Source organism: Plectropomus leopardus, chromosome 7 (genome assembly GCF_008729295.1).
Source record: "Plectropomus leopardus isolate mb chromosome 7, YSFRI_Pleo_2.0, whole genome shotgun sequence".
NCBI classification, from domain to species: domain Eukaryota; kingdom Metazoa; phylum Chordata; class Actinopteri; order Perciformes; family Serranidae; genus Plectropomus; species Plectropomus leopardus.
In genome coordinates this window covers 26,598,269-26,620,009 of record NC_056469.1, presented here as the reverse complement: position 1 = coordinate 26,620,009, position 21,741 = coordinate 26,598,269, and the positions used below count along the sequence as shown (strand labels likewise).

At 39.9% G+C, this 21,741-nt stretch overlaps 1 protein-coding gene across 3 annotated transcripts; it reads left to right on the top strand.

Moving 5' to 3' along the window:
- The first annotated feature begins 1,173 nt into the window (after positions 1-1,173).
- On the top strand, positions 1,174-21,707 carry adar (adenosine deaminase RNA specific). 3 transcript variants are annotated; one of them, XM_042489509.1, is made up of 16 exons: positions 1,174-1,265; positions 5,473-7,235; positions 8,165-8,490; positions 9,915-10,110; positions 10,747-10,949; positions 11,391-11,526; positions 12,128-12,366; positions 12,933-13,089; positions 14,847-15,015; positions 15,279-15,372; positions 15,468-15,584; positions 15,773-15,900; positions 16,026-16,208; positions 17,901-18,013; positions 18,502-18,629; positions 20,726-21,707. In XM_042489509.1, the coding sequence occupies exons 2-16, from the start codon at positions 5,601-5,603 to the stop codon at positions 21,048-21,050; spliced, it is 4,149 nt and encodes a 1,382-aa protein (XP_042345443.1). In that variant the 5' UTR covers positions 1,174-1,265; positions 5,473-5,600; the 3' UTR covers positions 21,051-21,707. The 3 variants fall into 3 exon arrangements, with proteins under 3 accessions (XP_042345443.1, XP_042345445.1, XP_042345444.1); XM_042489511.1 differs by lacking the exon at positions 1,174-1,265 and adding an exon at positions 1,451-1,529; XM_042489510.1 differs by lacking the exon at positions 1,174-1,265 and adding an exon at positions 3,124-3,471.
- Positions 21,708-21,741: the final 34 nt, after the last annotated feature.

The following is a 21,741-nucleotide window of genomic DNA, read 5'->3' as shown; positions in this document are numbered from 1 at the left end:
CACTTATCTGTCATTTCACCACTGACTTGCTCTGTGTTTTTTTGCCCCTTGGTGTTTGTAAAGATCTCAAGGGGGACTTTGCATTTTTGGGAGTCCAGTGTCTTTATCTAAAAGCTTAGCAAGCACACACAGGGAGTATGTGTAAACACACTACAGGGAAACATCAAACATTTTGAAATCAGCCAAGTGACAGTTGTAAGTTATTATTACATTGTGTTATTTTTCTCATTTACACCAGCCAGCAATGTTTAAAACCTTTTTAACTGGGAGAATCAGGCATCAGTACATTCACAGAGTGATGGTGACACCCACTGGATGTGTTAGTGAAATGCAACTCTTGACAGATATAATCTGTGGTTTCTCAAAGGCTCTCTGCAAAACACATTTATTGTGAGTCACAAGATCTACAAAAATTCCTCAACATTTCTCCTCCCTTTAATACATATTTGTTATGTTATAGTATTTTTATATGATTTTTTCATATTTTATTTTAAATGTTGATATCTTATTCTGATTCTGACAACTAAATGTATCCTATAAATATATATATATACAATATTTATATATATATATATATATATATATATATATATATATATATAATATTTTTGGTTTTATTTTATATTTTTACTTTTTTTCATACTTTGGATATCTATATTTATATCTAAAAAATAAGAAATTGCCTTCATAAACTACTTTCCAAAAGTAAAAAAAAGTGTAATAAAATTAATCAAAACTATTAATTTATGCAAATCTTATGCATAGCAATAAAGTTTTCTGAATCTAAATCTTAATCCTCTACTTGTGTGCATAATTGTGTCTATTTTATTGTTTTTATTGCTTTTCATTGTTATTATTATTTTAGCATGCTGTGAGAAATTATTTGCATTTGTAAATATTTATATTGAGTGTTGAATGTTTGTATTCACTGCATGTACTATTTAACCGTTTATAAAACACACACACACACACACACACACACACACACTACAGCAGTATCACTATGAAATTAAAAAAAAAATAGTGCATGTCTCTCTGTCAAGATATCCAACCCGAGATGCCAAAAGCGTGCAAAGGACACATGCGAAAAATAGTCGAACCTTGCCCATACGCCTGAGTCACCCACATGCGACACACAACCGGTTACGTCGGTCGCAATGGATAAACGTCACTTCTTGGCGCACCAGTTCTTTCTTTGATTGTTTGTATCACCGCATTAAAAACACACCAACAAGAGCCGCTGAGGCGAAACACTGCGAGTCAAGGTAAACAGCTTACGCCATTAAGCTTCTTTAAATAATCCATATAGCTTGTGCGGAGTGTAGTGTGAGTGTTTCGCGTTAGCGGGCAGTAAAGCGGCTGTGCTGCAGGCGGCAGTCTGAAATGGTGCAGTGCCAGTGCGGTGCACCGCTGCCAGTGAGCAGCTAGCAGGCGAGCTAACGTTAGCTGGAGGAGGACCGATGTTCAGTTAGCTGCCGATGCCCGCTGCTGAACATCTTTAACGGCTTTACCGCAACACATCCAGAGAGGTAAAAGTCTGAACACTCGCGTCTCTGTGGTTTTAGGAAAAAAAAAATTAAAGCAACACGTATAACCTGTAGCTGTTAAAGTTTGAGCTTCAAAGTGTACAACGAGAGCAAAAGCAACGGTCAACAAACATTGACCTGGACATTTAACGTCCTAAAATGATATTAGCCTTTTTTAAAATGGGTTATAGTGTATACATTTATTTTGAGGCGCACAAATCCCGATAATAAATGTATTCACGGCTTTAAATAGCTAGATGTAACTTGTATGAGGAAGGTTATGTTCAGGAGACGTTGTCGATGAGTTTCTGTCGTTTTGTTTTGTTTACTTTTGTGTTAAACTGAAACTTTCTGTGAAACTGTGTGACAGCAGTTTTTATACGACGCTAAATGGCCAAATAGTTTTAGGAATATTTACTATGTATCAAGAGTTTTTGTACATGTGTACTAGAACTGAAACACACACTAAATTTATTTAAACATATTAACTGATTTATTATTAAATGTGCTAATATTTGCAGAGTTTGGGCCATTTACAGATACTTTTCTAAAAGCTTTATTGTACCATGTTCAATTGAGAAAATTTACTTAGACAAATTTTAATTGTTATACAGTTAAACACATTCTTACCTGCATCTTGTTTAATCTGTATATCTTTGATTTTTTTTTTCTGGTATATCTTTGACTTTTGTATTTAAAACCTGTACATTTTTTCTTCTTCTTTGATACATGCCTATTTTTGCACTCTTGTATATTTTATATTTTATATTTTGTATATATTGATATTTTTATATAGTTTTTCTGTACACACGGCTGCTGTGACAAGTTAATTTCCCACAAGTGGGATAAATAAACGTGTCTAAGTCTAAGTCTAAAACAAAAAAGACAAAATAATACAGAACAAACGAGTATAATTTAAACAACTTTAAATAGTTTCTATTGTTTTCATGCTTTGGTATTTTTTAGTTAATTTGACTTTGGTGGAGTCATATCTTTCCATGAGTGAAAGCCTTACTGCTTTCTGGGTTTAACCGGATGAATGAATACAACAATGTTACTATGTTATTCTTTTTAGGCACAACATGTGCCTGTGTTACTCTTGTTTTTGATAGTGACCTTCACCTTATAGTACTCTTACGCTGTTTTCACCCTTCTATCACAATCTCGTAACAAGATCTCAGCGTTTTCCAGCGATATTTGTATCTCCCAAAATGTATTACATTACTACCAGTCTCCACCATTCTCTCCCCTCCGTTTTATTTTTAATGTGAGAATCTGATCTGAGCATGTCATGTCTCCTCTGTGTACTGTAGAGCTCACTGCATGCATCCAAGAGAGGATGTCCTTGTAGCTCTACAATAACACATTGATTGTTTGAGGCGGACCGCAGAGTGACCTCTTCAAGCATGAATCACAGAATAGCTCTACTTTTATTAACGTATTATACGTTAGAGACACGTGTCTGTCTGTGCACCAGTCTGTGTGTCCGCCCTCGGTGTGTCTCTGTTGGTCACGTGATCGACAATAGAAACCTAACTTATCCACAGAAATGAAATCGAAACTTAATATGTGTCTTTTAGTCTCTGTTTCCTTTTACTGAAACGCAGTGGATTTTCCCTCAACTTTAGTTGTGCAAAAGTTAGCAACGCATTATCACAGCATTTATAAACGAGCGACATTACTGCTGTTTTCATTTGTGGAGCCTCCAGAGAAGACATCGCTCATCCAAAACGGAAGACCCTGCGCGCTGGAAAGAAACATTTTTGCAGTTTCACAGATTACAATAACATCTACAACCGGTTTCTCGCCTGCTTTGCGCATTGCTTTGTGCATTCAGAGTCGTTATACTTGTAATTTTCTAGTTATCTGATCAAGAGGCTACAGGATCAGCAACGTTAAAACTCTTCTTTTTTCATCGCTGCTTCTGTCATTTCATCTACTGTTGGTGAGAACTGCAATACAGCCTCCGGCGGCCTTGTAGTAGCAATACATGTGGTGTGTTGCCTGCACATGTCCAGATGCAGTACTGTGCAAAAGTCTTAGGATACCTTAAACTTTCTTGTTTTTAGAAAAGTTATAATGATCATAGTTATTTAATTCTGAGAAGTCTCTCAATTAAAATACAACCACAACATAGAGGAAATATGCATAGAGTGTTAAAAACGCAGATATTTCAGAATAGAACAATTTCAACAGGCAAAAGTTGCAAGTGCTTAGTGTGACCTCTGTTTCCGTCTAGCATGTCTTGAACAGTCTTGGGCAGACAATATGAGATTGACAATATAATTTTCTGGTGTATTACATCAGGTTGCATTCAAGGCATGTTCAAAGCTCAATATTGATTGTTTGAGCTCCCTTTTGTTATCGTTGTATGATTCCATGTTTCAAACTAAATATTGATTTCAGTCTGAAGATGCTATTTTCTTCTTAATTTTTTTGGTGTTGTACGCGTTCTCTGTATTCTTTTGTATCCTAATAAAGAGGCTGAGATATAAATATATATCTGCTTGTTACAACTTTGCTAAAACAACAAATACATGGTGGTTTAGACTTTGCACAGTACTGTATTTGCAACAAATCTGTAGCATGTTTCATTTCTGCACTGCGAAGTTGACACGGAGGTCTCAGGAATGGAGGAAAGGGTCACACTGAAGACCAGACTGTGCATCAGTGGTACTGAGTTGTGTCTTGACATAACAGCATGAAGTGTGCAAAAGAGTTGATTCATCAGTCGTCATATGGGTTGTCTTGCCCGTGCTTCTCCTCAGGCTCGAAGCGGAGAGGAGCATAATGACAGTGGCTTCTAAAAAACACAGAGTTGTTATTTTGGCTGTCAACTGTTGCCTTGCATCAGGGTCAAGATGAGTCAGCTCCAGCCCCGTTTGGCCCCTGGGCTGCCGGCCCTGTCGGCCCCTATTACTGTGATGAACCAACACTGTGGTGTTCTCTATTAATGTGGCGGCGTTCAGGCCTGGTCAGCTCTATGTGACAGACCAGTGCTGCTGACTGGGCCAGAGGGGATGAAACCTGACTCAGTATTGGGTGTCTCCTTGTTGTCAGTCTCACTGATATAGACATTATTGAGTGTTGTCAGATATGACACTTGAGGCTGAATCGATGTTTGTTTTACTAAAGAAGGATATTGGAATTCTGGATTATGCAGTTCAGGATCTATATTTCTACTAATTGAATGTTTTCATGTGTGTTTTTATTTTATTTTTTTTAAGGGGGGTGGAATAAAACCAGCTCTGCAAATCCTCATCTTGATAGTCAGGACTGTCAGTTAGCAACTGCATGCTTTTCTGTCCACAGCTCTTCACTGACAGGCAGCGCTTTACGTTCTTGTGCCCTTGGAGCTGTCCTTTTTGTCTGCATCAGTGTCTCACTTTTCCTCTCCGCTATGGATCCAGATCCAGCAATAATTTGTAAGGCCAGAAATAAAACAGAATAGTCACAAGAAGGTCTGAATTATTAATCACCATCCTTTTACCTTGGGATTAAGTTTCAGTGTGACTGGGAGAGACAGTATGTCACCCTGCAGTATCCTTGTAGACAGGCTACGGTATAATCTGATGATATACAGAGCAACGTCAACAGCGCTGGTGTACATAAGAGCTTATTCTCTGCACATAATCTTCTTTTTTTTTCATAATACCCAGAAATTCATTTGCCACTGTATATTTTGTACTGCATTTCAAGATGGCAAGAGTTTAGGATCATGTTAAAAGTGTGTCCTTGAAGCTGGTACAGATTCACTGACTTATCCAAGGGCGCTTTAGCAGGTTGGAGATTTGCCAGCAGGGTCCAAACTTGTGTTTTTTGCTGGAATGACAGTTTCTCTTGTCCTCCATGCTGCTGCTCATTTTCACACCGTTCAACTATCTTAACTGTTATTTATGTCTCCTCATTAATATTCCCCTGACATTGTCCTTTGTTTGAATTTCAGGCACTCCCAGTGTGCACTTGACCTGGCCTGACATTTCACCAGGGTCTGCTTTGTGCTAGAGGACGTACACTCATACAGAAGCTGCACATCAAGCTGCACCGGCCCCCTTTACGCCCCACCCCTGCGCTATGAGCAGAGGTAGAGGAGGGCCTTATAAAGAACACTACTACAGGCATCCACCACCTGATTTCCAGGCCGAAGAGAATTACTTCAGACCTGGCGCGGCCTCTTTCTACCCTAGAGGTGGCCCACAGCTGACCCCGTATTCGGGTTACTACAACAGTTCTCCCCGTCCCGTAGTGCCTATACAGCGGCCTCCAGCTCCTCCAGTCATCCCCTCTGCTCCACCATTATCAAAGCACAATATAACCGGCCCCAAATTAGAGGCTTTGAACAGCTCACATAGTCGGGACTACAGCCCTAGTCCTGCTCCCAATTCCTTTCAGTACCAACAGGCCGAGTTTCTGAGAGGACTGAGCTCCGAGGCGCCACAGTTCAGAACCAGTCTACGTGGAGGGGGAGTGGTACCCGACAGGTTGCCTGGTTCCTCATACCAGCCCAAACCAGGCTACAGTAGATACTCGCACCCCAACAACAGCCCAAGGGGTAGAGGGGGGTACAGTCAGGAGCTGGGTTTTGTATACCCAGGAGCCCCGCGAGGTGCCCCAGGTCCTCGACACCTGAATCCACACCAAGGCACAGGCCACAACCAATACTCCAACAATCAATGGCGTGGTCAGACGAACTCTGTGTGTAATAAATTTCAGAATTTGTCCCTTTATCGAGACAGGCCCAACAGAGGAGGAGAAAGGTTTGACAGACACTCTGCATCCAAAGCCTCCACAAAATCAACGGTTAAAGTTAACATCACTCTCACTCCTGAGATCCAGGATCAAGTTTACAGAGCTTTAGGTACGTTGAAGCCAAGTGAGAGTATCTCTGCAAGATTGTTGGGCAAAAAGCTGCATCTGCCCAAAAAGATCGTCAACCAGGCTCTCTACTTGTTGGAACGCTTGCAGAAAGCCTCCAAGCAAGGACTCCTCCCTCCCGTGTGGAGTCTTTACAGAGAAGCTCTCAGAGGCGAGGAAGATCAAAACTCCTCAGCACAAAGTCCACCTTCCCATCTGTGTGTCAGCCCAGGAGGACACACTTCAGAACCTGAAGCCAAGGTTGAGCTAAAAACAGAAACAGCTGAAAACAGGGGACAAGCCAAAGAAGAGGACTCTGACGCAGAATCCAGTTCTTCTTACTGCTCCTCTTCAGAGTCGTCTGACTCGGAAGATTCCCCGTCACCAGCAAAAAGTCAGTATCAGGAGAGACGAGACCCCAGCGCTACCAGCTCCCCTGATCCAGAACTTGCGCTTCCCATAATGGCAGAACAGAAGGAGCTAGTTCTGCAGTACCTCCTCGCGACAGGGGAGGCTACTGCTCTCGTCATAGCCAAAAATCTGGGACTTAGGAGTGCCAAGCAGGTCAACCCCACCCTCTACGCGATGGAGAAGCAGGGTGACGTCATTAAGAATGGTGAAGTTAACCCTCCGACGTGGGAGCTCTCCACCCACCGCAAAGAGAGGATGGAAAGGAGCCTTAAAGCTGCAAAGAGCCCCCGCGTTGAGGGGGAGTGGATGGGGGAGGAACCCAGTAGAGGTGAGCAGGGAGGAGCATCCAACTTCATGCCGTCATCTCCGCTTCCACCAATACCAGGCCTCGAGCCACTGCCGCTCCCAGAGGGTTGGATGCCAGAGCAAAGTCGCAGTGAATCGGTAAGTAAGATTTCTGTGCTTTGTATTTTTTTAATTTAATTTTAATTTTTATTTAATTTAGTTTATTATTTTGAGGCGAATACATTCATATGGATAAAGAATGACTATTTTCCACAATAGCAAAATTTAAGAGCTAAGATTTATTCATCTAAAGGTGAATTACATTTCATAACATAACTTGAAATAACACTGGAATTTGGTTGACCTGGATAGTTCGACAACGAGCAAAAACATTCTCAGCAATCAAAATATTTCCCACAGAATAATTCAGCACGGCCATTGCTAAGATTATAGGAATAGTTCAAGATTTTTATTTTTAGTGTTTATGCTAAGCTAACAGGTCAGGCAGTAGCCTTATATTTAAACTACTCTTTAAACCATTTCAAACTTGAGCAAATTGGCTTGATTTATTTCAGAGTTGTGAAAATGGCAATGAGCAACTTGATAAGAAATTTCTCCTGAATTATAAAGAAAGTATTAGTGTTATAAGAAAATTACCTGAGAAAAGTGTGTATATATATTTTTTTTTCTTTCTTAAGTATAATTTTAATTGTTTATGGTTTTCTGAACAATTTTCTATTGTGTATTGACAATTTATAATATTATCCCCCAGCTAATTTTCAGGGTTATTTCAGATCATTTCCTTGGACCTTTTACTAATCAATGTTACTCATTATTTTTTTTTCTCCATGTTTTCAAAAGAAATCTAACCAATTTTCTCAGGTTTCCCAATGTTGAAATGCTTGCAAAAGGCATCTGAACACAGTGCAAGAAAACTGATGTCGATATTGGTGTTAAGAATTTGAGTGAAAAAGTTGGATTCTTGCTAAAATATTGTCTTTATACTAGATGTTTTCAGCTAAGGTTACCTGCTGATGAGGTCTACCCTGATTTTATTAACACTTTTACCCCCGCTTTTCTCTTTCAAGGCCCAGTCCTCACTCCAGCCCCCCTTCCTTACTACATGCAAAGACGATGAAAACAACGAAGGAGAGTGGGCCACTGACGACATCCCAGAATTTCTCAACGCCATTCGCAGAGAAACAGATGCTGGGAAACTGGCAGCAGAGAAAGCCAACTCGGTGGGGACTGTAGCTGTGTCACTGGCTGCACCACCGCCCCAGAACCTGTGGGCCAAATTACAGGAGGTGAGGCTGAAGAACCCCGTCAGCGGCCTCATGGAGTACGCCCAGTATCTGGGCCAGAACTGTGAGTTCCTGCTCCTCGACCAGTCGGGACCCTCTCACGACCCAAGGTTAGTCAATAATCTACTCTGTTTGTTACTGTAAAGTTTTAATTGAGTAAAGTGAAAGAATCTGTGGTCATTGTCTGTGTAATCATGCTGTAATGTTGAGACCGAGCTGGGAATGCAGGGTCAGTACTGACTTTACAACCTGGATCAGGTATTGATTAGTCCACATTAAATACATTGTGGTTGTCAATGTCCTTATAATGGAAACCTTCGTTAAGGCATGATGAGGTACAAACTGTGCTTTTAGTGCTTCAGAAATGACCAAGTAAGTACAGTGTAGGGATGTCCCAGACTGATTTTTAAAGGTCGGTATTGTCGGTACTGTCCTAAATACCATTTTCTGGACTTCAGAGCTTCGGCACTGATCAACAGCAATAATCAATGTTTCGGTTGGCCGCTTGGGGGAGAGATATAAGATGTATTTCTCGCAAACATTGAAATGGTGTTCGTCCTCTGCAAAAAAGCAACAATGAATATCTGAATACCGAAGCAATTAACAAATTATGCAACACATATACACGACAGCAAAACTCAGTATGAGACTTTTTATTTTATTATTGTATTGTTATTATTGTAACAAAAGCCCCATGAGCAAAAAGCCAATAAGACCAATTTCTGAATGTGATCTACAAAGGATGTACAGAGGACGAAATTAAACACTCAGATTCAGGTAACTCAGGCTCCATCAAAGCAACTGGAGAAAACTCTTAATTAAAGGGAGATAAAAAATTGAGACAGCAACAAGGCCAAAAAGATTACAGAGAAGGTTTACTTTATTCTTTATCATTTTCTTAAAAGAACCCATTAAGGAATTGCTTGGATTCAGAGATTTTTTTTCTCTTCATGGAGCTATTAGATTGTCAAGCATGTACACTGGATTTTAATACCTTTAATGCACTTTAAGTGAGTATTGTGCTGTTGTATTATGTAGGAAGTGCTGGAGTGCTGGATTGCGACTTGGTATCTGCAGGTACTTATGCAGGTATCAAATGTGTCAGATTGGGGACAAAAAACTTGATAAGAAGTTAGTTTAATGTACACTCTAAATTTGGGGAAAAGAGAGCAGTAATTTGTATCAGCAGATGGTCTTAGTTGAGGTATCAGGAAAGAAAAAGTTGGATCAGTGCATCCGTAAATGTAACAAGTTTACAGACTTGGGCTGTTGAATTTCTGTCTGTTTCATTATATGATACGCATCATTTTTATTTTTCAATCCACATGGTTGTTACCTTCTGTAAAGCACCTTGAGACAAACCTATTGATTCAGACTCTGTGAGAAATAAATTTGCCTTAATGAAGACATATGATGCTGCCAATTAAGGATGAAAATTATACTGCTTGTAATGCAACACAGAAGTCTTTGAAAATTGTAGCTGCTCATTTATTCATGTATTGACCGTGTCTCACGTTTATTTTCTCTCTGTCAGATTTCGTATGCAGGTGATGCTCAACGGGAGGCTGTTTCCTGTAGCAGAAGCTTCCAGTAAGAAGGTTGCAAAAAAGGACGCCGCTGCGGCCACTCTGCGCATTCTCATCGGGGAGATGCAGGGAGGGTCGAGCACGGGAGACGAGGGAAACACTGCCAATGTGGACCAACCGATGGATCTGATGTCAGACTCCAGCGTAAGTTTTTGTTTGAAGGCGTGGAAATAAGCTACCCATTAGCCATCTAAAGACAGCCTAATGTGCTTTTAACACATAAGATTGGTCAGGCTTAAGACTAGAATTAAATTTAAGTAAGAAAAACACCACCAGAATAACCATCAGATATATTCAGTAAACAACATAAGTATTTCATTCCCGAATAGGAGTAGGAGGAAGTGTATACTTACCAAATCCTCCCCTTTTTTCTTTTTTAAAAAATGTTATCAACAAAACTAGTAAAACTAGTCTAGTGTTTGTTTGTTTCATATGTATTTTCAAAATTTGCACACAGTAAGTTATATATGGGAGTATAAAGGAACAGTTTAGGTCTGGTGTATAACAAAGTCTGATTCAGAAGGTCTTTGACTTTTTATAATATTGGAATTGACTTTTATATTGATATAATTTATGTGTAGTTCTCAGCATATTTTATTACCTGCAAATTTAATTTAATTCAATATCTGCAAATAATATTATTTTAGATCAGAGTATCAGAGTAGGAGGCCAACATTTTGTTGTGATTTTTTCGCAGTTTGAATAAATAAGTGGATAATTTATACAAAACTACAGTCGTAAAAAGCAGCTTAAATTGAAATATATTTTTTTGTCTACCAGGGTTCAACTGAAGGCACAGGTGGGATTTTTGGGTCTAGTAGTGTGGAAGGGATGGGGACAGTGGAGGGACCTCGCCAGCCGCTGTCCCGCTCTCTGCCTGGTGGGAAGAATCCGGTCTCTGTCCTGATGGAGTACAGCCAGCGCAGCGGGAACCCCATCGAATTCATCATCACTGGGCAGGCAGGCCCACCACATGACCCAAGGTAATGGCTCCTTCTCGTCTCTCTGAATCTATGCTTTTGGATGTTGATCTCCCCCACACTGCAAGTTTCTCCTTGGGGAGGCTGTTGATCAGCTATTTCTGTTCAATCTGTCCTCTGTAATGTAGTCATCTGACAAAGACACAATGCTGCCTCTGTCCATTCACTCTTTGCCTCTCTTTCTGTTTATGATGCACCCCTTCAGGCAACCGGCTGGTAGATACAATAAAAACTTTTGTGTTCTTAAGTCATTTTCTAAATATGCTGAGTGCATCTGTCCTAATCACTGGTACACCAGAGGCTCTACTGTGTTTTATCTTCTCATCTACATGTTAGAAATCAGAAGGCTGGAAAAGTAACTCAAAGTGTGATCTGAGTTGCAAAACCAGAAAAAAAAAATCTTTCCCTTTCCACCTTTCTAAAACATCTATGCCCTGTGTTCAGGTTCATGTACCGGGTGAAGGTTGGAGAGAGCTTGTTCGCAGAGGCCTCTGCTCCGAGCAAGAAGGCAGCCCGCCAGCTGGCAGCAGAGGAGGCCGTCAAAGAGTTAATGGCTGACGGGAGACTACAGCTCAACAAGGTGAGGAGTCGGAGGCAGAGAGTAACTTGTTTATTTTGGAGGAAAGAGAAGGGCTTTTCATATCCCCAAAATGAGCAGGGTCCCTGCATATCCTTGAAAAGTTGGAAAAGGCATTGAATTTATCAATCAAAAAACAAGGTTTTAATTGGTCTTGAATTAATTTTTCATGAGTATTAAAAGTGCTAAGAAACAAAAGGTATGATTTTATGAATATTTTTTTCTGATATTGAATTGTTAGATCTAAAAATAAAAGGTAACTTAAAAAAAAGAAAAATTCACAGAATACCATTTGCATTGCTGTAACCTAAAAGTTGTGTTTTATTTTAAAGTAAATATTTGGGCAGAAATTCTCCTTAACCTTAAGTATTTGGTGTCAGGTCTTTTTTTTTTTTTTTTTTTTTTTTTTGCATTGAAGAATCTTAAAAAATCTTAAATTCCACTCACTGTAAACGGTAGGAGCCCTGAATGAGTGTGATGCATTTTCAAAGAAGAGCAGATCAATCAGGCTGAAATAAATCATTTTGTTTCCTCTGTCCCATTGTTCTGCTCAATATCATTCACATCTTTTTTTTCTCTCCTACTCCCTTGCTCTTTTTTCCAGCCTCAGTTGCCCCTGGGCTCTTCTAGTGATAGCAATGGCAGCACTTCTGGGACTACTTGTCCCTCTTTGCCGCCTCTGACTGCAGATGAGTTGCGAGCAGCACACGAGGCAGGTGTTGGGGACCTCATTAACCACCTGAACAACAACGCAGTGTCAGGTCTGCTGGAGTACGCCAGAGCCCGCGGCTTTGCCGCTGAGATCAGACTGGTGGGGCAGTCGGGGCCTCCGCATGAACCGAAGTACGTGTGAACTGCAGTAATGCACATAAATACAAAATTACCACACTGGATAAAAAAAATCTCTTGCTGTCCAGGTTACCTTCAGCTTGGAAATATATGTTCTTTGTGTACTTCGGAAAAAAATCATTAGCATAGCATGAAAAGTTGAATTTTATGAATTGTTTTGTTTCTGATGTGTATAAAATCGCAGATCATGTTAGAGAAACCAACAAAAGTCATTATGTTTCCGAATTGGATGCTCAGCGCAGAGAATCCACTGAAATTTTTCTCTTAAATTATATTCATAGTGACATTAAAAAAAGTGTTTAAAAAGTCTCAAATATGACTTGCCTTGAGCTATAGGATTCCTGTGTATAAACATTTTTTAAGACAATAATGAAGGCCTTTTTTGCCTAATTTCTCAGGTTCTCTGTTGTTGAAGCAACATATGACATTCTGAGGAAAATGCTTAAATGGTTATTTTTGTTTCTTTCCCCAAATGTTTCCATTGAATCCTTTGTTCTCAAAGTGAGTAAGAAAACCCTGTTGATCCTCCTCCGATTACCTTTCTCTTTGCCCCTGCTCAGGTTCACCTACCAGGCCAAGCTTGGCGGGCGCTGGTTCCCTCCAGTGTGTGCGTCAAACAAGAAGCAAGGAAAACAGGAGGCAGCAGATGCTGCTCTGCGGGTTCTGATTGGAGAGGCAGAGAGGGCGGCCCGCACTGGAGAGCTCATCCCAGCTGAGGTACTTTTCAGTGGTTCACGCTTTCTACCATAAAACGTAAACCTTGTATGGATCAACAGGGGAATCAGGCAGGACACAACGCAACTGACTCACCTCCTCAGTGGAGCAAATCTGTTTCACTAAAAAATAACAACATTTGCACACTTAGGCCCTGAACAGACAGCATGTTTCTCAGGCTGTCTGGTTTGTTGTTGAAGCCTGGCTCCATCAAACAGAGCATTTTTGCAGTTTGCTTTTATATATTGTTGCTAGGCAACCACATAATCACCCATCCTTGTCTTAAGTGATCTTTTGCTGTGAGGTTAACTTACAGATGTGCACCTTAAAATTTGCATTATCTGGCTCTGATTGAGGTTTAGAGGCTGTTCCCAAATAGTGCATTATTCAAAGGGAAACAGAGATCCATGTGGCTGCATGTGACCCTCAGAAAGAGGAGAAATCACAGGGAGAAGCACCAGCTGGTCCAGGAACATCGCCTGGATGATGGTCAGTTCAAGACTTATTTTAGGATGATTCAGGAACAGTTTGACAATCTGCTGTCAATCATGGGACCTAATCGCGGTTGGTAATTAGAAATATGACTTGCAGGCTGCCGAGGGCAACGTTGAAAGTGAGTTAACATTGGTTTCACACGTACCATGTTGTCCACCTCACAATTCATCCGATTGGAAAATGAGAAAAACCGCCAATGACGCTTTTTCCACTTGGAGTTGAAACTTTTTCCAAGATGAGGCAATTAGGGCGCGACTACAAAAATGTGAGGTATAAAAAGCAAAAAAAACCCAATTCACACAGCAACACAAAAACAGTAAGCAAGACGCTTCATTCTCATTGAAAACCATTACAAAAGGCTGCCCGGGCTGCTAAAATGCGATCTGTTGGATCAGGACCTCAGAATAACGTGACCTCAGTTAAAGCACAACAAATGTTAAGTAATCTACACCCAGAGTCTATTAACTCCGTGCACTTCACAGTCACTGAATCAGTTCTCTTCACTAGGAGGCTTTAGCTTTGTAGCAGCTAGGGCTGGGCAATATGGCTTTAAAATATTCTCACAATATTTAAGGCTATATTGCAGTATTTATAAATGTCCTTTAAACTATTGTTAACCACTTAAATATAAAAAAAAATCAATGAACTACAAACAAGCTAAATGAAGTATAATAAAGTTAAATAAGTAGCTACTGTCAAATAAAGTTGAATACATTACATTTAATAAAGTACATTTAATAAAAAATGTAAGTGTTGTTGTAGGAGAGAGCAAGAGAACCCAAATGCCAGTGGCTTATAAAAACCCATGCAACTGTGAACATTCTTTATTTAACTGTTGAGTTTCTCGGCGTTGTAAATACTGTATATATTGTTTGTTTATGTCGTCCTCTGTGCTTATTTCCTTCATCTTCATCCTGCACGTTTTTGTACTTATTTATTAATATAGTTTATTTTGCAGTTATCTTGCTATTTTGCTATCCCTTTGCTGCTGCAATGTTGGAAATTTCCCCACTGTGGGACTAATAAAGGATTAACTTATCTTATCTTATCTTAAACAATGTGACAGTTTATACTCAATGTTCAAGATAAAGTCATTTTATACATTGCACGTGTGTGGAATCCATATAATCATTAAACATACACAAACCTTGATAATTTACTGTGGGAGTTATTCTGAGATGTATCATTGTGTTGCACAGTCAAATTAATTTCACATATCAAAAATTAACTAGTCCACTGTTCTGTATACATCTCTTTCTATCTAGCTCCCAGTGAGTGGCAGCACTTTGCACGACCAGATAGCGATGTTGAGTCACCAGCGGTTCAACGCCCTGACCACACGGATCCAGCACAGCCTCCTGGGACGCAAGATTCTGGCCACCATCGTCATGAGGAGAGGGGAGGGCCTGGGGACTGTTGTCAGCCTGGGAACTGGTATTTCCATTAACTTAAGCATATAACATATGAAGCAAGGGGAGGTGGTAACAACAGGGAGTATAAGAAAATGTGCACATTAAAATTCCATTGTCACTATATTTTTTTCCATGATTTGAGGAAGTTTTATGGTTTTTGTGCTCAGAGGCATGCACTGTCGGAAAGCTATAACAGAACTGGGTCACTGCAGAACCAAGAGGCGTTACATTGTCGTGTACTTTGACATTGAATGTGTCTCTCTTGTGTGTCTTTTTTCCTGTCAGGAAATCGCTGTGTTAAAGGGGAGGAACTGAGCCTTAAAGGGGATACTGTTAATGATTGCCACGCTGAAATCATCTCCAGAAGAGGATTTCTTCGGTAGAAACAGATCTTGTTCGTTATCAGTTTTTCTTAACACACTCTTCTCCAAGACCTAGCCTGCAAGTCTCGCTCCCTGTCTCCTTTCTTCTCAGGTTTCTGTATATGGAGCTGATCAAGCACTACGAAGGCACAGAAGACAGTATATTTGAGCCAGCGGAGAGAAACAAACTGCAAATCAAATCTGACATCACCTTTCACCTCTACATCAGGTGGGAGTGTCAGGTGTTTTCTTACTCTTCGTTCACCTCCCCTCCGTGTTCTCTTCTTTCAGTCCTGTCGTGTCCACCACTCAGATGCATCAATGTTTCATGTGTGGATCAAAGTGGTCCTCCTCTTCTTCTTTTTGTCCGCGTGTCATATCAATACATTACCTCTCGTCTTTCTCTCACATGCACAGCACGGCACCTTGTGGGGACGGTGCTCTGTTTGACAAGTCGTGCAGTGAATCAGGGGATGAAGTTGAGGGTCATCAGCCTCTGTTTGAGAACGCCAAGCAGGGGAAGCTCCGCACTAAAGTGGAGAACGGTGAGGAATGAGACGGACATTAATCTGTCTTCATAAATATCAGCGCAGTGCATGTTGGCAAATGATTCCACTCGCTGGTTTGAAAGCAAGACCTGTGACCTTTGTCTGTGTGTTGTTTGTGCCAGGTGAGGGCACCATCCCAGTGGAGTCAAGTGCAATTGTGCCCACCTGGGATGGCATCCAGCACGGGGAGAGGCTGCGAACCATGAGCTGCAGTGATAAAATCCTACGCTGGAACGTTTTGGGTCTGCAGGGGGCGCTGCTCACTCATTTCCTGAATCCCATCTACCTGAAGTCTATCACGCTTGGTAAAACATACTTTTGCAGGGTATAATGATAACAAATACTCATCAGGGTTCCTGTAGACCCTTCAGAAGTCTTATAAGGCATTGAAATCAGTTATCTAAAAATAAGGCATTAATTGCTGTCAAATTGACCTAAATTAACTACATTGACTTAAATGAATAATTAAAACCCTAACCCTAACCCTAACCCTAACCCTCAGATGTTGGAAGTAAGATTTAATTAATCTTTTTTTTTTTGGTGTTGCATTATAAAATATTAAAATAATTAGTAACATCTATTTACATTTTTCATTTTACTATTTTCATTTTTGTTGAATGATTTAATAAATTCCTTTTCTTAAACTCAGTGACAAGAATCCAAATAGTAGAATCTCGGATGCATATTTAGAAACTCAAAATATTTCCCATTTCTGTTGTTAAACTAAATACATACTTTTATGATGATATTATGTGTTTCACAAGGGTTGTTTTTTCAACATTTGACATAAATAATCCTACTTTTTCTTTTCAAAAGTATCTTTTATACTGCTATAAATATTTGGGCAAAATAAAATCCATCAATTTCTATTAATAGAAAATCGGTCTTAAACTCAGTTCTGTGGAATTAAAAAATCTCTTGAATTCTTAAATCTACCTTGACTTAAGCTGCAAAAACCCTGATTAATGTGAGTTAAAACTTTTGCACACCAAGTCTGCATTTTTCATCCAGAATTGTTGCACGTTTAGAAATAATTACAGCCAAATGTGTCAATCACATTTACAGTGTTAATTTTGGCAGCTATTTTGGATTTAGTCTTACTCTTGAGTCGACAATGTTAATTAGTTTCACTCCATTTTAATCATAAATATCCTTCACAGTTTAGTTGATGACAACTCAGAATGTTTTAGTCAAATTTAAGTCACTACTTTGAGTCAAAATGTTTGTTTCTCTTAAAACCAAGACCAGTTAGGTGAATACAGGTATCAGGTTGTATCGAGTGTGTGTATATTTCATTTAGGCATTCTCTACAACTACAGATCATTTCTACACATTTAAACTTGAATTTCTGTAGCAGAATTCTTGACAAGTTTAAAGGATAATTAAAGCACACAATCACTAATCATTATTTGAAAAGCTCAAAATCTCACTCTGAGACCATAAATAATTAATTTGAGACAACAAGACAACTATTTGTACCCAGATTCAATTTCTAAGAAGCAGAAAATAAACTTATTTCCACCTAAACTCTTTCCAAGTCTGCATCTGACTTCAAAACTTTGTCCATTATCAAAGTTTTTGAAACTTCCACAACAAAAAGAAGTTATCTATAAGGAAATGCATAACGGGAATGATGATGCTTTCAGCAGAGTGCAGTTTATAGCGACACGGTATCATTTTATAATTCAGGTAGCCACGGTGCCAAATGCAAGTCGTGGGCAGAGAGTTGCAATAGCCAGGAAGGTTGATCCGGTGGATAGAATCAAGCAAGAAAATGTGTCTTTACATTTGCCACGTATTGTAAATTTTTGCAACGGATGGAACAAATGAACACGTCAGACTCAGTGTGCAAGGCTTTGTTCGTAGTGATTTTTATTAAATGACGCACACAAAAAATATGGATTTGGTATGCAAAGGCCTGTAAAGTCAGTGACGTTGGATGTATTCCCACCTTTATGTTGTGTCTTGTTTTAAATTTTTGTCGGTGTCTTTATCAGGTTACCTGTACAGCCACGGGCACCTCACACGTGCTGTCTGCTGCCGACTGGCAAGAGATGGTGAAGCGTTCGCCCAAAGTCTCCCTCCTCCCTTCATGCTAAATCACCCTGAGGTAACCGCACAAGTTTTTGGCAATGTCGTATGTGGAGATTAATCAGAACTATTGAGGTCACTCTCACAAAATTAATCAATTAAGCTGCCAACACTCTATTTACGCCTGCACAACTGTTTCTTCATCGCTCGTCTTCTTTAAATTTAGCTCATCCATCAATTAAGAAAAAGCAGGTAGGTCACTCTCACACCGCCGGCCAAGATGCCTGTGAAATGCAGTAATTGGTGGTTAAGCATAATTCAGCTTGTTCCTTGTTTCATCCCTTTTTTGAACACTTTCTTGGCTTTCATTTACGCATTAGTGGAATTGGTTGAGTGTATCACCCCTAATCGACGCAGCCGTCACACTGACACATGCATTACACAACTAATTTCACACGCTCTGTTTGGAATTGCTGACTCACACTGAAGGGCTAAATTAGCCTGATTGAACAAAATATGGTCTCTCTCTCCATTTCCCTTCTCCCTGACCACCTGGTTGGCGTGTAGGTGGGCAGGGTGAGTGTGTACGACTCCACGCGGCACACAGGCAAGACCAAGGAGTCCAGTGTGAACTGGAGCTTTCCAGACCAGAACAGCGTAGAGGTGCTTGATGGGACCAAAGGCAAACTGGACGGGTATGTAACGAAGCCAAATTCCTGTCACTACTGGTGGCAACACACATTGTTCATTAATAGCTTTGGGTTGTTTAGTTTGTTACTGTCCACTTAATTCGTTATTTAAGCAGTGTCGTGCTGCTGTTCATTGTTTTTGTCTTTCTCTCGTGGGGAACGATAACTGTGTTAACCCACAACAGATTCAAGTCAATTCTTTGCTCAAACAGAGATCAATTTACCCACAAGCTGCTCAGTGTTCCTCCAAAATGCTTAGCAGGAATGCAATTTGTTTTTTCAACTTTATGAGTTATTGATCACTGTGTCGTGGAATAAACACCATATTATTGTGAGTAGACATCCCTGTAATTTGTCCGCAGAGGAACTGTTTTAAGCTATCACAATCAATTATTAATATCCAGTTTGTGTTAGTACTGTCTGCTCCAAATAAATAAGAAATATGAGAAGTGGCAAATAGGACTTTCTTAAAACATGGTATTTCACCAGGATGGACGTGGTTTTGCAGGACGCAGCAGGGCGCATTTTAGCGAGCTCTCAACCGTGCACCTTTTTGAAAATGCAAAACAAATAAAGATAAAAAATCCTTAATTAATTTGGTTTTAATAAAAAAGGAGAAGTTGGACTAGGTTGCAAAGTATGGTCTAGTTTTATTTCTAAACATTCAGGCAATTTCGACTGAATAATACACACAGACAAATAACATAGCTTACATAATATACAATTCATGTTCTCCTATAATTTGTATATTTGGTCTCACAATTAGTTGCATGGAAAAGGATGTTTAAAAAAGGATGTTGTCACAACAGTTAACACAAATTTAGCCAGTTCCTGCGCATTGTGGATTCCTGACCTTGCAATTTTGTCCGAGTGCAGTCCCACGCATAAAGTCACCAAACTCACATCCTTGTTTGTGGTTGTGAAGATGCAGTGATGTGCAACACGAACGTCTCACATTTACCAACAAAAATTACTGTTGTAGACTGTGCGAGGCAATTCCATGATGTCCTGAAAGAAAGCACGGGTAAACTGTTTTGTGTAATGTGCAGCGCTGAAGTGGAATACAAACAACACGGCTTGAAAAGTATTTTTCAGCACAAGACACAACAAAATACGAAACAAATGACCAGGATAGAAACTCTTGCATCAGATCTATTGCACATGCTAAAAGAATCGTAATAACGTGAAAAGTGCAATTTTGTTATTATTAACACTGAAACAAGTTGCCTTCAGTTTTTAATGAGTTATGCCAAAAAAGCAACATTTTTGCTATTTTACTTGCTTCCACAATTTCTTTGCAAAAACAAAACCACAAGATACATTGTACATTTTTTTGAAAAATCAGGCATTTAAGGCCAAAACAATCCCCAAAAAAGCCCTGGAAACTGGATACTACATTCATATCACAATACAGACCCCTCCCCTCTTGGGTATTTTTTTGGTGTTTGACTCTATTTAATCCATGTAATTGGCAATATATTTTAGCACTATTTAACTCTACACATTTTCCAGTATAATGTGATCTTCAATTTATCAGTTATCAAGCAAAATGAAGGAGGAAAGTGTTGTTACAGTTGTAACCATGTAAGCAGCATAAGGGGCAAAAAGTGTAGCTTCATAAATGGAGAATAACAAAATAATTTAAAAAAAACATCTCTGTTTGACATTACAGTTGGGCATCCTGAAGGTTTAATCTTGGGGTTAAGGCAAATATTAGGTTAGTGAACAATTTTTAAGGTTACCGTTTTTGCTACTTTACTCAAAACAAAAGTAACAAGATGTGCCAAAGAGAACGCAAGTTTTTAGGGGGTCCTGTGGCAAACTACCAATAAACACTTAACAAAACACACACAAGGTGAGAGAACTCTTGGCAGCATTTCTTATTTTGAATAATCTCAAGTGCTCTGTTGTGTTCAACAAAAACTATCAAGTAACAACAAGCTTAATGCATTTTTAATTAAAAACTGTGAGCAGCAGGCAGTTGATAAAGTTAAATAGGAAACAATGTGTGGTCAGAGTCATGCCAGCTTGCCAGACAAACTGTTGTGTTTTTGTTGTTTAATGAACTCTAACCACGCAGCTCTCTCATGTCTTCCCTCTAGGAACAAACTGAGTGTATCTAGAGTGTCCAAATCCAACCTGTTCTGTCTGTTCCGATCACTGTGCCAGCGGTGCGGCCGCACAGACCTCCTCTCCCTTCCCTCCTACGCCCAGGCCAAGATGTCGGCCATGCACTTCCAGCAAGCCAAGCAGCAGTTCTTCCGAGCTCTCAGCGGCCACGGTTACGGCGCCTGGATCGGCAAGCCGCTAGAAGAGAAGAGCTTTGAGTCGGGAGAGGGAAACGGGAACAATGGAGCTAATGCTCCAATGGGATTTGGCAGCAGCAGAAACGGAGGAGCAATGGAGTACAAGCAAGACGAGGCATAGAAGAGTGCAGAGTGCATTATTAAGGGGGTAATATAAATATGCGGGGGGAGAAAAGCACAAGGCAGGGGCAGACTGAGCGGAGGGATGTGAAGGGAAGGACAACTTTCGGACAATGTGTAGCCGGCAGCCAGAACTGTATCATCTGATGCGACGTGGTTAAAGGCTGCAGAAGAAGAACGATTGAAAGGGACAGAGTGAAGAAAGATGGTGAGGGCAAAGCCTGAAGGATGAGTGGGGTCACAGTAGATAGACAGAGCTATGGAGAGATCCACGGGGTGTACAGAATAATGTAAACACTACATGAAAAAGGGAATTAGCTTGAAGTCGGTAACACTGCTACAAATCTGGGATGCGTTTGCAAAGGCGTCTCTTAACGTATGATAATTTATAACGCTACTGAGATTGACGTCTTTGTAAAAGAGTAAGATCCTTTTTGTCAAATCAGAAACGGACCTAAAAAGAGCTAACACCAAAACTCCATTTAAATTAAACGTTAATTTTATCATTATAAAACACACTTTATTCAAAGTGGACAGAAACAAAGTAAATTTCACAATAACCATCTTGAGTCATCTTTTTGATTAATCTTTTCACTGTTGTAACAGTCACTAACTTTGGTTTGTTTGGGGAAAAAAAACATATTCACCCAGATAGATTTAAAAAAAAAAAAAAAATGCGGCTCTTTAAAATT

What these genes read in the sequence shown, in the direction of transcription:
- adar (XM_042489509.1), top strand. Translation starts at nt 5,601, where the DNA reads ATGAGCAGAGGTAGAGGAGGGCCTTATAAAGAACACTACTACAGGCAT. An exon ending in ATCTGATGTCAGACTCCAGC is followed by an intron (nt 10,111 to 10,746) that starts GTAAGTTTTTGT and finishes TTTGTCTACCAG; the next exon opens with GGTTCAACTGAAGGCACAGG. An exon ending in GGGCCTCCGCATGAACCGAA is followed by an intron (nt 12,367 to 12,932) that starts GTACGTGTGAAC and finishes GCCCCTGCTCAG; the next exon opens with GTTCACCTACCAGGCCAAGC.